This window comes from Olea europaea, chromosome 6 (assembly GCF_002742605.1).
Source record: "Olea europaea var. sylvestris chromosome 6, O_europaea_v1, whole genome shotgun sequence".
In the NCBI taxonomy this organism is placed as follows: domain Eukaryota; kingdom Viridiplantae; phylum Streptophyta; class Magnoliopsida; order Lamiales; family Oleaceae; genus Olea; species Olea europaea.
The window spans coordinates 14,643,667-14,656,876 of record NC_036242.1 but is presented as its reverse complement, the minus strand read 5'-3'; the positions used below and the strand labels follow the sequence as shown (position 1 = coordinate 14,656,876).

Genomic DNA, 13,210 nt, shown 5'->3' with positions numbered 1-13,210 from the left:
CTACTTCGAGTAGGATGAGATTGAAACTTCTTAACTAAACAGGTTTGCCAATGACAATAACCCTACCTATCATTACTCAAAAGGTAATTTACAGGTTCAAATGGTAACAACAAGTCATTCGATATGTAGATAGTTGCAGCATTATTAAAATCCGTAATAATCCTAAATTAAAATAATGATGGTTATTACTGAATGAGGGTTGAGCTTTAAGCCTTAATGAAGTTCAGTGCAATAACACAAGTATCTCTAAAAATAACAAAAATATTGGAAGAACTTCACCTAAACAAATTTCGAGGTGGTACCGCCTCAATAGAGAGTTGGAGTTTCTATCTTAAAACTTTGTTGAAAAGGATGAGCGCAAGGCCAAATTAGCGCTAAACGAGTTATGAGGAACTTAAGAACACGTAATACTCGTGTGTGTACTCTTACCGGTATTGTCACATGGAACAATTGGTTCAAAGCTTCACGTTACCTTTAATTCCGACTATACTTTGTTTGAATTACACTGTAGTTAGATTCAAATCGAAAGATATCTAATCCTTACGCATGAGTATTGTATACTTTGAATATGAGAGTTTATTAAAATTTTGAACAAGTGGGGGATTGATGAAAATTTGTTGTTCAAAATCAATAAACACGTGTGTGGAATGGAATGAACAAAATTGGAACATAAAATTAAAACCGGAGGCCCAAGATGAATGCCATGCGACCGCATAGCAATATGGTCATGTGGTCGCATGGCCACAACCTGAAACTGGAGAGGCCAGTTTGAAGTACCATGCGGTCGCATGGTAGTAACAAGTGACCGTTGGAGGTCGTTTCTAGTAGTTTTTTGGCAGCTTTTGGAGGGTTTCTTACAACCTTTCAGCATGGTTTTGGCACCAATTCGTGGCATTTATTGAGACCTATAAATAGGCCATGGATGATCAATGAAAAAAGATAGAAATTATATTATAAACATATGATGAACATTCTTTCATTCCACAAGAAAAAACCAAAGTCTTCTTCATCCATATTCAAATTCCCCTAGTGTTCTTCAAGTTTTGGAGAGTCACACAAGTGCTTAAGTGTTTTGATTCTTTACAAGGCTTAATTAATCCTACAAACCATTTGCCGCGAAACCCTTTAAGCACCAAAATTATATACGAGAGAGAGCAAATATCGTTTGAGGACAGCGATATAATATCGTATTTGAACCTTCATATTTATTTAGGTTTTTCCCATTATTTTATTATTCTTGAATTTTCATTTCCCGGTTTCTTCTCCAAACCCTAGTATGATAATTTCCCAACACTAACTATAGGTAAATAATACCATGAATTGAACAATTAACTAACTAATATTTTACAAATCTTTCTATTGGCATTATTTTTCTTCAACTGAGTGTGCACTGATTATTATATGTACCTTAATAACCTTAGGACCTGTTCAGTAATGATTATGATAATTGATTTTTTTATCGTTAAAAAAAAATATATCTCACCTGTAAGTGAAAAAGTAAAAAATGACAATTGAAATGTTAAATTAACAATCAAGAAATTGATTTGTTGGTATGAAAAATTGCTACCAAACTAAAGCTTAATAAATGGATAACCCTCACACTCTATCAAATTTGGTAAGACCTTAATAAGGAAACTTTAACATTGTCTTAAAATGCGTTGTATTTATAAGTCGCTTGCTCACCAAAGTTACAAATCAATGCTATGAGACTCATAAAATTACAATGTTGAGTAATTTTTAACATCAAAAAATCAGGCCCAAAGAAACGGGAATCAATTGATCTCATGAAAATGTCCAGTTACAGCAATAGCATCACTTATACATTAAACAATAACAACTTAACAAGCTAATCAAATGATCATTTGCAATAAAGTTACAACTTGTAAATTGTAAGTAGAGTGGCTGTGGGTTACAAGTTTCCAATCAACTGAACATCTATTTGCCAGCAGCAAATGAATGTTGTCAAACACACTCAAGAAAGATCCCTTCATTACAAATCGACGAAGACACATGCACTAACTCACTGCCAAACACACCCAAGCACCTTAAAATGAAAATCGTTTCATTACATATTGACGAGCAGATGCACAATCACCAAAACAATCTTCAGTTTCTATGTCTCCGAATTTGTAATCAGCTCCAAGAGCTCAACAGCCTCTCTTAATCTTCTCTCTGCCTGCTCTTTTGCTACCAAATTCCGAGTGTAACTACATCAAGACAAAACCAAATAAACTTCTTTTCTCATATGCGAATGGTGATTTTGTTGCAAACGTAATGTAATATTGATGACGATGGAGTCCTGTTATGTTGGACTGGATGGTAGTGGATATAATTAAGGAAAAAAAACATGTTAAAATGTCACTTGTTATCTTGTGAAATATTGTCGAGTACAATGTAGCATCAGGGAGTTCTTTTTTATTGCACGACTAACCTTTTATCATTTCCAGCCTTCCTTGCAAGTTCTACCACAAGGTTATGTAACCTCCTCAAAAGAGCTGGTGAATTGTGTACGGCTTCTACACCTTTCTGTTTCTGACATATTTTCTTCAAAAGCTCAGATGCAATGAAATATGCTTCCTCCTTGTTCCTACAAAATATTTCAAAAATAAAAATAACTCAAAATAATTAAACGAAATGGTTCCAACCAAATGTCTCACCGTAAAAACTCCCACAGAATTGTTTCTACTGATCCCCGATTCTCAATTACAATTTCGGTGAGATGTGGATAACGTGCAAGGTTTCGTAGAGTAGAGAGTGCATGCTTCAGTACTTGTTGATCTGGGATGCTGCGACTGACAGAACGGATCAGCTTCAATAATGTGCCTACAGCACCCACAGCAACAAGTTCCTCACAACATTTCTGTGAATGTTCTGTAGCCATATCTGTATAACATAAGAGGAAAAAAATCAAATACTTTAATATCTTGACCCAGATATAAAGTGTCAAGGCTTGAAGAAGGATGCATCTAATTCCAACAATTATACAGGGTTCTCAAAAAAGTTGACCCGATATGACTAGAATTGCTAATTTAAAGAGAATGTAAGTAGAAAATTGCTAATATATACTTCAAAGACGAAAATGAAATGCTCACCTAAAGTTGCACAGGTATGCAGAATACCGCTGACACTTCTCATACTCAGAAGTTCTGAAAGTGCTGCAACAAGTCTGTTTATTAACCGCATACTATCATCTACATTAGTAGCAGATCGTTGCATTCTCAACCGCAAATCCAGTAATTGAGCCATTGAATCTTTCCTGGCAATGTAACCTTTCCAATACGACTGCCGAAGAGAAATACAAGAAAAACAATTATGGGGAGAAATGAATGCCATCTTGCACAAAAATGCTTCCATGACACCATCACTAACATGTATCCACATAACATATTAAACCCAAAATTAAGAGTGATATAATTATGCGGAATTTCTCTTTTTCCTTTTAAAAAAGAACTCCTTTTTAAAAGGAGATAAGCATCAATGTGTCATTACTTGCTCTTTCTAAAAGGATAAATGTGGGCGATATCTGTATATAAACAGGAATTGACAAAGTAAAGAGCCTGACGACATGATTCATTCATTCCATATAGCAGTATCAAAAGAAAAATGACTCACCTGAATTACAACAATACGCTGTCTCTCTCTTGCAGCAATTTGTCTTGCAATCCATCCTCGAAATTGTGATTGAATAACAATTACTGACTTTTGTTTGACTCTGAGTAGTAGAACATTCCTCCACCATCTTTGTAACTTCAAAACTGATTGCAGAAATATCTTCAATTCAAAGCCCTGGAAGCTATTTCTTATGATCTTACGATAGCAAGAAGCTCCTGGATTGACAAAAGGTCATGGTAGTTACAGCTCAATACAAGCAATTTCAATCAAGAGAGATTCAATTGAAATACAACTAACCTAGAAGCCTCTTCCTCCTAGTAATCTGTCCCCTGACAAACTGCTGGATATCAATAGCAGCACTCTTGAGAGAAAGAAAGGCTGTGCGACAATTGTAGTACCGGAAAGCATTTTGGATCTTCCTAGCAGCATTCTTTTGACACAAAAATTCTCTCCTTCGCAACCACCCACGGCAACAGTTCTACATTCATTTAAAAGAGCGCGCCATCATAAGTACAAAGTAGCACACTATTATGAAACCATAATCACAGAACTTAACAGTCATTTATCTTTGTATGGTATTTAGCTGACTAAGTGAACGACAAGATTTAGGAAATGAAAGCCAAGGAAAGAGTACACAATCCCAACCTGACAGCAGCTCTAAATTCATGTAAAAATTTGTAGTGTTTTAGAAAATACTAAGCATGCATACTGTTGGGAAATAATTATCCATAAGAATAAATTTAGTAGATGATTGCCAAAGATATTCATACCAATGTATAAATCAGTCATTTATGTTCATAAGCTGCTTTGCTAACCATGCAAAGGACACAATAGAGAGCCTAGTCCAATAAAAGGCAAATATCTCTAAGTACTAGATTTAGAAATTAAAATTAATATCCTTTCTTTTTAGCAGAAAGAAAATGGACAATATTAAGCTCTTCAAAAGATATTCTCCCATATATGAGAGCAACTCACTTGCATCATAACAATGAGGGACTTTTGCCTGTAAAAAATGTTCCGTGCCATCCATCCACGAGCATGAGATTGGATAATAATTGCCGATTTATTTTGCTTTCTGTAAAGATAGAAATCCCTTTTGAACTTTAAATGCTTGAAAATGTTCTGAATTGTCACGACTGCTAGCTTCTTATTTGCAAAGCGCTTTCTCATCAGCCAACCACGATAATAACTCTGGATTTTAGTTGCAGCACGGTTCTGACTTTGGATAAATTTACGACTGGTGAAGTTTTGCCATGTATGCTGAATAGTGAATGCTGCTATAGTACGAAGATCAGTTTCTCCATTTTCTTTGGACATATCTGGAGCATTTCTCTTCTCGTTTACTCGTCGATCAACCACAGACCTTGCATTCCACCCACGAATGCATCTCTGTATAACAGTGACAGCATTAACATGACCTGGAGTGGATAAATCCTTATATATGGCACCTTTACTGCAGCGCCTCCAAGAAATCCAGGCCCTTGTTGCACGCTGAATGATTATGATAGACCTTTTCAAGGTGACAAAATAATGCCTGTCTCGACTGTAGTGCCTCCGAGAAATCCAGGCCCTTGTGGCACGCTGAATGACTATGATATACTTTTTCCAGTTGACAAAATAATAGCTGTCAACCATAAAGGTGTTATATGTTCCAAAGTTTCCTGTATGCTCCACGCTAACTGTGTGGTTTAGGTAAACATTAGACTTCTGAAACATCAAAAATAGAAGAAAAGAGAACGTAAACATGCTAAGTTTAATACATACAGATTGATGATTGGGTGTTCCTTGCATTGGCCTTCTTAACAAATAATTTCTTCTTCGCTGACAGCCAAGACCGTATGACATTTTGCAAAACCAGAACTGCATCCCTTTCTCTCAAATAATGTCGATGTTGCACTGATTGCTTGAAGTGAGACTGTATTATAATTGCAGCATTTTCTGATAGAAAACCACAAACTTAATTATCAAGGAAGCATGGAGGGGAAAAAACTTAAAAAGGAGACTTTCATAGTCTAATCAGAGTAGGCTGACTTTGTTACACCAGTCACCAAGGCATATAAAGGAGAAGAGCATATGTTCTAATTTTTTTCATCAGTGACGAAACAGGGAATTTCCTTTCATCAAAAGCATTCATAATTGGAAAGGGAAGGATCTTAATACTTCCTTTTACATATGTTATTTTAAAGTACCTGTAGAACTAGATTGTACACCAGTTAAGGATGGAACAATAAATTGTAATAAACGATGCAACTTGTTATGTATAGAATCAGACTTCAGTAAGTACAACCACTCGAGGTGTAATTCACAGACTGCAATAAGTAAAACCATTTCAGCTCTGCTAACAGCATAATCGAGAAAACCATGTTTCTTAAACTAGCAAAATCTCGTTATCATTACCTTTTTGTACATTACTATCCATTCTGCTAGTCGAGTGGCAATGTGAAGAAAGAGTTTCCTGATTTAAATTGCACTTATTGTTCTGCCGAGCCATGTCTTGCCACCATGTCATTATAGCCTTAAAATTCCTATTGTTATCTGCACTATTAGTGAGATAATACATCAGTAAGCAATAAATGTAGAAAAATATCTTTGATGATTAATTTTAATTGATAGGAAGTTATATAACAAAAATGCTGAATGACACATGGAGACAATGTATACTTCGCTCATACAAGGAGCATCATATATCATCAAAATGATTTTCAGCAAGCTATCTATTGAGAGAAACTGTAAAAGGTTGAAATTGTTTGTGTCCACTCCCCCTTACCCAATTTTAATTTAGATAACCTAGTCTGAGGATGAGATGAGCACCACATATTTGGTCAAGTTTTAGACTAAATTAATGTCAATACAATAAGACAAAATAAACAATATAACTTTATCCTACATTGAGTTGAAAGATTAGCAGAAGTAGTTTTTTGTTAAAACAAATAAATAAATCCACAAGTAATTATCACAGACCTTCCTCATTGCTCCATGTCACTGTACTTAAGCGTCTCCTGTATGGGCTTTGACAGTTGAAACCCAACAATTTATGAAAGTTCAGTGTATCCTAAAAAGAAAACCAGCACGTCAAATGATTTCTCAACTGTCACTAAAATTAATTCCATCAAGAAATATGTTTTAACATACCGTGTTTTTTCTCACAAGTAGTTGAAATGAGAGAAACACCAAGAGGACAACTACACTTCGGCCATTACACGCACCATTATGTTCAAGTATATCACTGACTTGTAAAACCTGCACAAGGCAGCACAAAGCACATTGATTCCTGTGAAATGCAGTGCTGCTGAAGAAGTAACAACTTCACTGCTCTTCATAAAAGGAATGTTGCCCTTAAAAATAGAACATTTTTAAACTAGAAACTGATGGTGCGAAGAAACTTATTTGAACACACCCTAATTTTGCTAGTCCTCAACTCGTGAACATGACTTTACTGGAATTCTACTGGAAACTAGTGGGAAATAACCGTTATGACAAACTTATGTAATGCTAAATACAAGACCCTTGAAACAGATATTTTCAATCAACCAGAGAAAAACTGACTTCAATCATTCTACAATTTCAACGAATTGTCTGCCTAGCACAAAACAAGTAGTGATGGATAAATTGTTGCAAGGAAACTATAGAAGCTGGTTGCTTTTTAGTCTCCATACATCAAAATATAACTACATATTGTTGAAGCTTTCCAAATTAAAATAAACAATAACGAATAATCAATCTGAATTGTCAAAGCTCAAATCCTGTATTTGGTCATGAAATAAATTGAAACAAATATTATTCTATAAAATGGAAAAAAATGAATAAATAAATAAATCATGAAGAATGAGGATATACAGGAGCAGATTAGTATGAAATTTTTAGAACCCTGGAAATGCTTCAACTTTAGATGCGGTTGTCATATAACCTTTAAATCAGACAAGAAAAGTTAAGTTGGTTTTCTTTTATTCACTCAAATACATTGAAGAACTAACTTGAACACATATTTTTGTGAAATTTTACTGATTAAAACTTCAAGTTCAATATTTCCATGCATACAAAACACAACACTACGTTGGCTTCTTTTTAAAATTTAGTTTTCCTTTTTATTTACTTCTGCTTTTGAAACTGAGCTTCGTGCAAATCATAGCCTTTGTCTGTGTTTTATGTACTTTTGCTAAATTTTACCGTTCAAAATCAAGCATTAATTTTAACAATGCATTTCGTAAAATCTACAAATTCTACCCACTTATCCACTGCTTATTTCATGAAAAGTAAAATCTTAACAAAAGAAAAGGAAATCCAAACAAAGGCATAGACCCAGTCATCTTCAAGTCCCTCCATTTTGTCAATAAAAATAATATTTAAATTATTGTTCATTACCTCAGGAAAGTTTCCCAATAAAGATGTTAACTTTTGAGTAAGTATGAAATTGTGCACCGCATCTGTATACTCAACTGCTGACATAATCGAAACTTTATTTGTTGTAGCATCTAGGTCCTGAGGAACCATAATCAGATAAGGTTAACTCCAAAACATAACAACAACAAAATAAAATATTATTAGAAAATGTATAGAGTTTGGAAATGAGAACGAGAAATATACATGAATACCTTAAAAGAACATGAACAGACAAGTTCTTTGCGAAAGTAATAATCAAGCAAGCACCACATGGCTTTTCCATCCAACAAGGAGGAATAATTTTCAATCTTGAGATCATAACTTTCACAAATAGCCTGAAAAAGAATCCTTCAGGTTACGTTCAAAGTATTTGACTGTTTATCAATAGAAATATATGTGTTGATTCATCTACACGTTTGCAATAATTATCTTGAAATCCAATTACTCTTAGCTGAATTACTATCTGGAGGTCGATTAGCACAAATTCATCATTTAAATGAAAAGTGATGCCACAAACACAAGGTGACATGTGTCATGGAAAATGTGACATGGAAAGCACAAGAGAAAAAATTTTAGTAGGAAAATAAGGTTGATGAATAGGAATGTCTAAAGAAAGCTAGATATGAACACGTTGAAACTTGAAAGGGATAACAACTCAGCATACAAGTGCACCAAACAGGAAGTATGAGTTAATTGGTGCATACTCTCACAGCTCTCTGTATATCTTCACTCGCTTGTCCCACACACATCCAAGAGCGAAGCTAAAGCTTCTCTGTCCACTAGGGAGTCATCAAAGTATGAGTCAATTCACTTGCTAGCTAATATTGAATTATCAAAGACATGATTCCATTTCACTAATGCTCCTTTCTATTCACACAACAATACTCATACTTAAATAAATTTCCACACCAACAAATCACAATTTATTAATTAAGCCCTTGTTTGATCCCCCATTATTTCCAAAATACATTTTTCTCTCCCTTCTTTTCAATCAAACATTCTTCAATAAAATAATATTATACACAAACCCAAAATTTTTCCTTATTTTTTAACCACGCATTTTCCATCAATCTACTATTCCAAAATGTGTTCTTAGCCAAATGATGGGGCTCAAACAAGCACTAAATTTTGGCTTGTCTATTTGGTCTAAAATTGTTTTCATCATCGTTTTAATAACTAGTTACTTAGGAAGGGGAAGGAGGAAGGGCATTTTATATCCTCCTACATTTACCAACAAAACTCCCAAACGTCTCACAACGACCATAGTCTGAGATTATTTTCTTTTGATTTGAGGCTCACTTATGATCTTCAAAACCAAACTTAAGAAACAACGCCTCTAGAAACACATGAATGAGTATGCCAAATCTATAGAACATGATTTGGAGGAATTAGAAAAATGATATTTATATAGACTAAATACCTGAACCCAGCCCAGAAGCAAGTCCAAGATACTCTGGGTGCTTGATTGTTCCTGTAAAACAGTGGAAGATAATTTCCCATTAAATTATGATTTGGAAACAAGTTTTAAAGAAAGAATAGCTAGAGTGATGCAACAATAACACTCTTATTTTCCAACTTTGGTAAAGTACCAACTAGGTTAATTATCATAGATACATGTGACATGTAGAGTGCCTCCATTGTAAGTTAATCTTTCTCAGACTCCAGTAAGCAAAACTAATTTTCAAACTGGAAGTATACCACTACAACTCCCCGGATCTTTGAGATTTCTTCTGACAAAAGACATTTGTTGATTAATAGCGGCAACTGCATAACACATAAAAGAGTTAATGAGCAGAATCCTTCCTGGATGCGCATCTATTGGTTTCAATATATAGTAAGACATTGCTAATGATATAAAATTACTCGATCTACATAACATTGAAAAATCCTCTGGTTCTGACAAATAGATTTAGAGAAGTATAATTTGAAGAGACTAGAAATGTGGATTTCAAGAAATAATACAAAGCACCTGTAAGTGAACAAACATGTTCCATAGCAAGGAAAGTGTAAGCTCCTTGTCTCCATTTACAACATCTTCTCCTATAATCTCTGTTCCATCTTCATCAAGTAATGACACACCGGCCTCCTTTAGATATTGCAGAGCAATACCACAATTAACCATGCTTTTTTTAAGAGTATCAGATGGAACCACGACTTTCTGTCCATCAAAAGTGAAAAACTCATTATCCAGCCAAAGAACCTAAAACGGGATGTTATTTATTTACTATAAACCAGACCATAAGAATGGAGGAATCATGTTTTAAGAGCTGGATAGATCTGCAAAGCCGGATCCCATCTTGCAGATCTTCAAATAAATCTGTGATTTTGAAATCATACTCGATCAAATGACTCTGCACAGTACAACAAATGGTTATGAATTGGCAAAGAGTGACTGTTTAAACTTAAGTTAAAACAGATGTATGCAGCAGCAGAATTCAAATTTTTTTCTAGAAAAGAAAGGCTTGACACTATAGCAGACAAGTGTAGCCGCAAAAAAAAAAAAATAGTGTAATAAGTTGCTTACCTGCTGATAAGATACTTTATACCCGACAATTACAAGATGTGCAAGAAGATTACCTTCCCCATGCATCACATCAGATGACAAAATATCTAATTTTTCAGAAATGAGAAAAAGAAGTCAAAACCTAATAAGAACCACAATAAAGAAGTAGCACATAGAGTTTTACAGATGGGATAAAGAATGTATGAATTACCATTAAGCACTTGACGGCTTGATTTAACATTTGATTTCAAAGAGAACAATAAAGGAGATCCACCATCCAGTCCATCAATACCGTATTTAAGGGGCAGACTGGTTTGAGATTTCACTCTATCAAGTATGATAACAAGTAATAATAACCTCTTCAAGATTACATTCCCCAAATTTTCATAGTAACCTGGTCTATATAACCCCTCAACTGACTTGTTGTAAGCATAGGCTTTGGCTAATCCACTGTGTGAGAAGAATTGTTTTTCAATTACCATCCTCAAGAACACAATCTCTTGATCGGAATTGACATTAGCATTTGGCAATAATGAGTCACCGCCCAAGATAATGTATAACCCAATCCGAAGCCAAATTGGGTTGTAGCACATCAGAATTCTCAAGGCTTTTTCTTTCATCTTTACATCACTAACTATGGGGCAACTTGCCCTCATTTTTAGCCTGCCTTCATCAATATTCTGAAAAGATTTAACAAGTGTTAATGAAAATCTTATTAATATTAAAATTCATATAGTCAACACCATGACAAGGATTACTCATTTCTATCTTTATTCAAAAAAATCCAGGGCAAAGCACATTACAGTAACTACTAAACTTTTAAGAATGTGAGTAGAGTAAACGATAAACACCATAATAAAACAAATAATCACAGTTACATTTAGCCCTTGTTTGTCTTCCATTAAATCATAACTCTTTTTTTCTCAAACTTAATGTCTACAACACATTCAAATAATAAAATTTTTTGCTAGTAAACCAAAAACTTTTCCTACTTTTAACCGTACATTCTCCAAAAAAAAACACTATCCCAAAACACATTCTCCAAAAAAATCACTACCCCAAATCTTTTAAATGAAAGACAAACAGAGGCTTAGTTTTTTAAAAAAAACAATGATTGTTAGCCAGCATAACTTAAAAACACATAATTTGGAATGAAAATTAAAACCATGCTGCTACGAACAAATTGAAAATTCATTTTAGCACTGAACTTAAAGGGAGATTATCACCAGAGCAAAAAGAACAAAAGAATGAAATGATACAATAATTTTGGAAAAATAAGCTAAAAATAAACCTAAATTATTACTTAAATGGATGCTCTAGTATCCATATCTTCTAGCAACAAAATATTTGAAAGGATAAATTCTAAATACAAGTTATATTTTTTCATTATTTGCACATTAAGCTTATAGAAATGAACAAATTATCATGTCCAAAGATGAAATTTACCTCTTGAATAAAGCTCAAACTAGCACCCTAAGATGTATTGACATGTCCACCCTACTAGAGATCTTTTAAACCAATTTTAGCACGAGTAATATTTTTCTTGATAGACACCTATTCTCAATGTATTAAGCTAATTATTCTGCACAATACATGAAAATGACATCAATAAATTCAGCTCTTTCTTGCAATTTTCTGTCTTTCTATCAATTGGAACAGTATTTACATGAAAATTTTGTAACTAATTTCAGCTCAATTAGAGTCAAACCTTTGTTACTTGGGTCATTGTCTCGAAAATCTCTTTACAACTACCCAAACTCAAGTAAACCCTCATTCTCTCCTTCAAATCCTCGAAGCTACAAATCTCTCGCAAAGAAGTCCTCAATCCTGAATACATAGAATTGGAAACTCCAGCACCGACCCCATCTGCGCTACCCATGCCTCTCCAGGATGAATCTTTCTGTCTCTTTGGACCTCGCCAAGGCCCGTCAACTCCCACTCCACGGCCCAGCAGGCTGTCCCTCTTCCCGTTGTTAACTGAGATCTCCTTTATCTCACCTGCACCGCCTCCAGACCCGTCAACTTCTCCCGTGAACTCCGCAACATTGCAGCCACAGGAACCGGGGTTTTCAAACAAAAAATTCAGCCATACGGTGAGCGATCTTGCAAGTGATTGAAGTGATTTTTCCTTTTCGATTTGGACCTTCCTGGCCGACTTGGATTGCTCGAGCTCAAATGACTTCAATCTCTTTGCAGTCTTCGATTTCAAAGCAGAGGTTTTCAAGCCACGTCGTGAATGGGAGACGGAGGTGTTTTTTGAGGCAGTGAAGAACTTGGGTTGCTGGGTATACGGACTAGACTGGAAACTAAGGGTTCGTGGGGCCTGATTTGGGGTTTTGAAATTCGACAAGTCCTTAAAGACTGAAGTTGATGGAGGATTTGGTAATGGCGAAGGAGGATATGAAGTTAAAATTTTCTTCGTTTTTCTTGATTCCATTTTTTCTGCGACTTGGAGTTTTCTTCAGTGAACTTTCTGAAAGAGAATTGCGGAGCGTTTTTTGGGGAGTGTCTGAACGTCGCGAATTGAGCAGCCACAGGAACCGGGGTTTTCAAACAAAAAATTCAGCCATACGGTGAGCGATCTTGCAAGTGATTGAAGTGATTTTTCCTTTTCGATTTGGACCTTCCTGGCCGACTTGGATTGCTCGAGCTCAAATGACTTCAGTCTCTGTGCCGTCTTCGATTTCAAAGCAGAGGTTTTCAAGCCGCGTCGTG

General features: G+C 35.0%; 1 protein-coding gene across 1 annotated transcript; it reads right to left on the bottom strand.

Moving 5' to 3' along the window:
• Window positions 1–1,751: 1,751 nt before the first annotated feature.
• Window positions 1,752–13,004, bottom strand: LOC111395962 (abnormal spindle-like microcephaly-associated protein homolog). Its single transcript, XM_023022201.1, has 20 exons — window positions 12,204–13,004; window positions 10,707–11,175; window positions 10,517–10,602; window positions 10,230–10,343; window positions 9,962–10,150; window positions 9,691–9,756; window positions 9,413–9,463; window positions 8,205–8,327; window positions 7,975–8,091; window positions 6,745–6,852; window positions 6,574–6,664; window positions 6,010–6,147; window positions 5,377–5,550; window positions 4,588–5,291; window positions 3,910–4,090; window positions 3,613–3,827; window positions 3,093–3,282; window positions 2,658–2,883; window positions 2,432–2,587; window positions 1,752–2,207 (listed from the first exon to the last, which is right to left on the bottom strand). The coding sequence occupies exons 1-20, from the start codon at window positions 12,930–12,932 to the stop codon at window positions 2,114–2,116; spliced, it is 4,221 nt and encodes a 1,406-aa protein (XP_022877969.1). The 5' UTR covers window positions 12,933–13,004; the 3' UTR covers window positions 1,752–2,113.
• Between the last annotated feature and the right edge of the window lie 206 nt (window positions 13,005–13,210).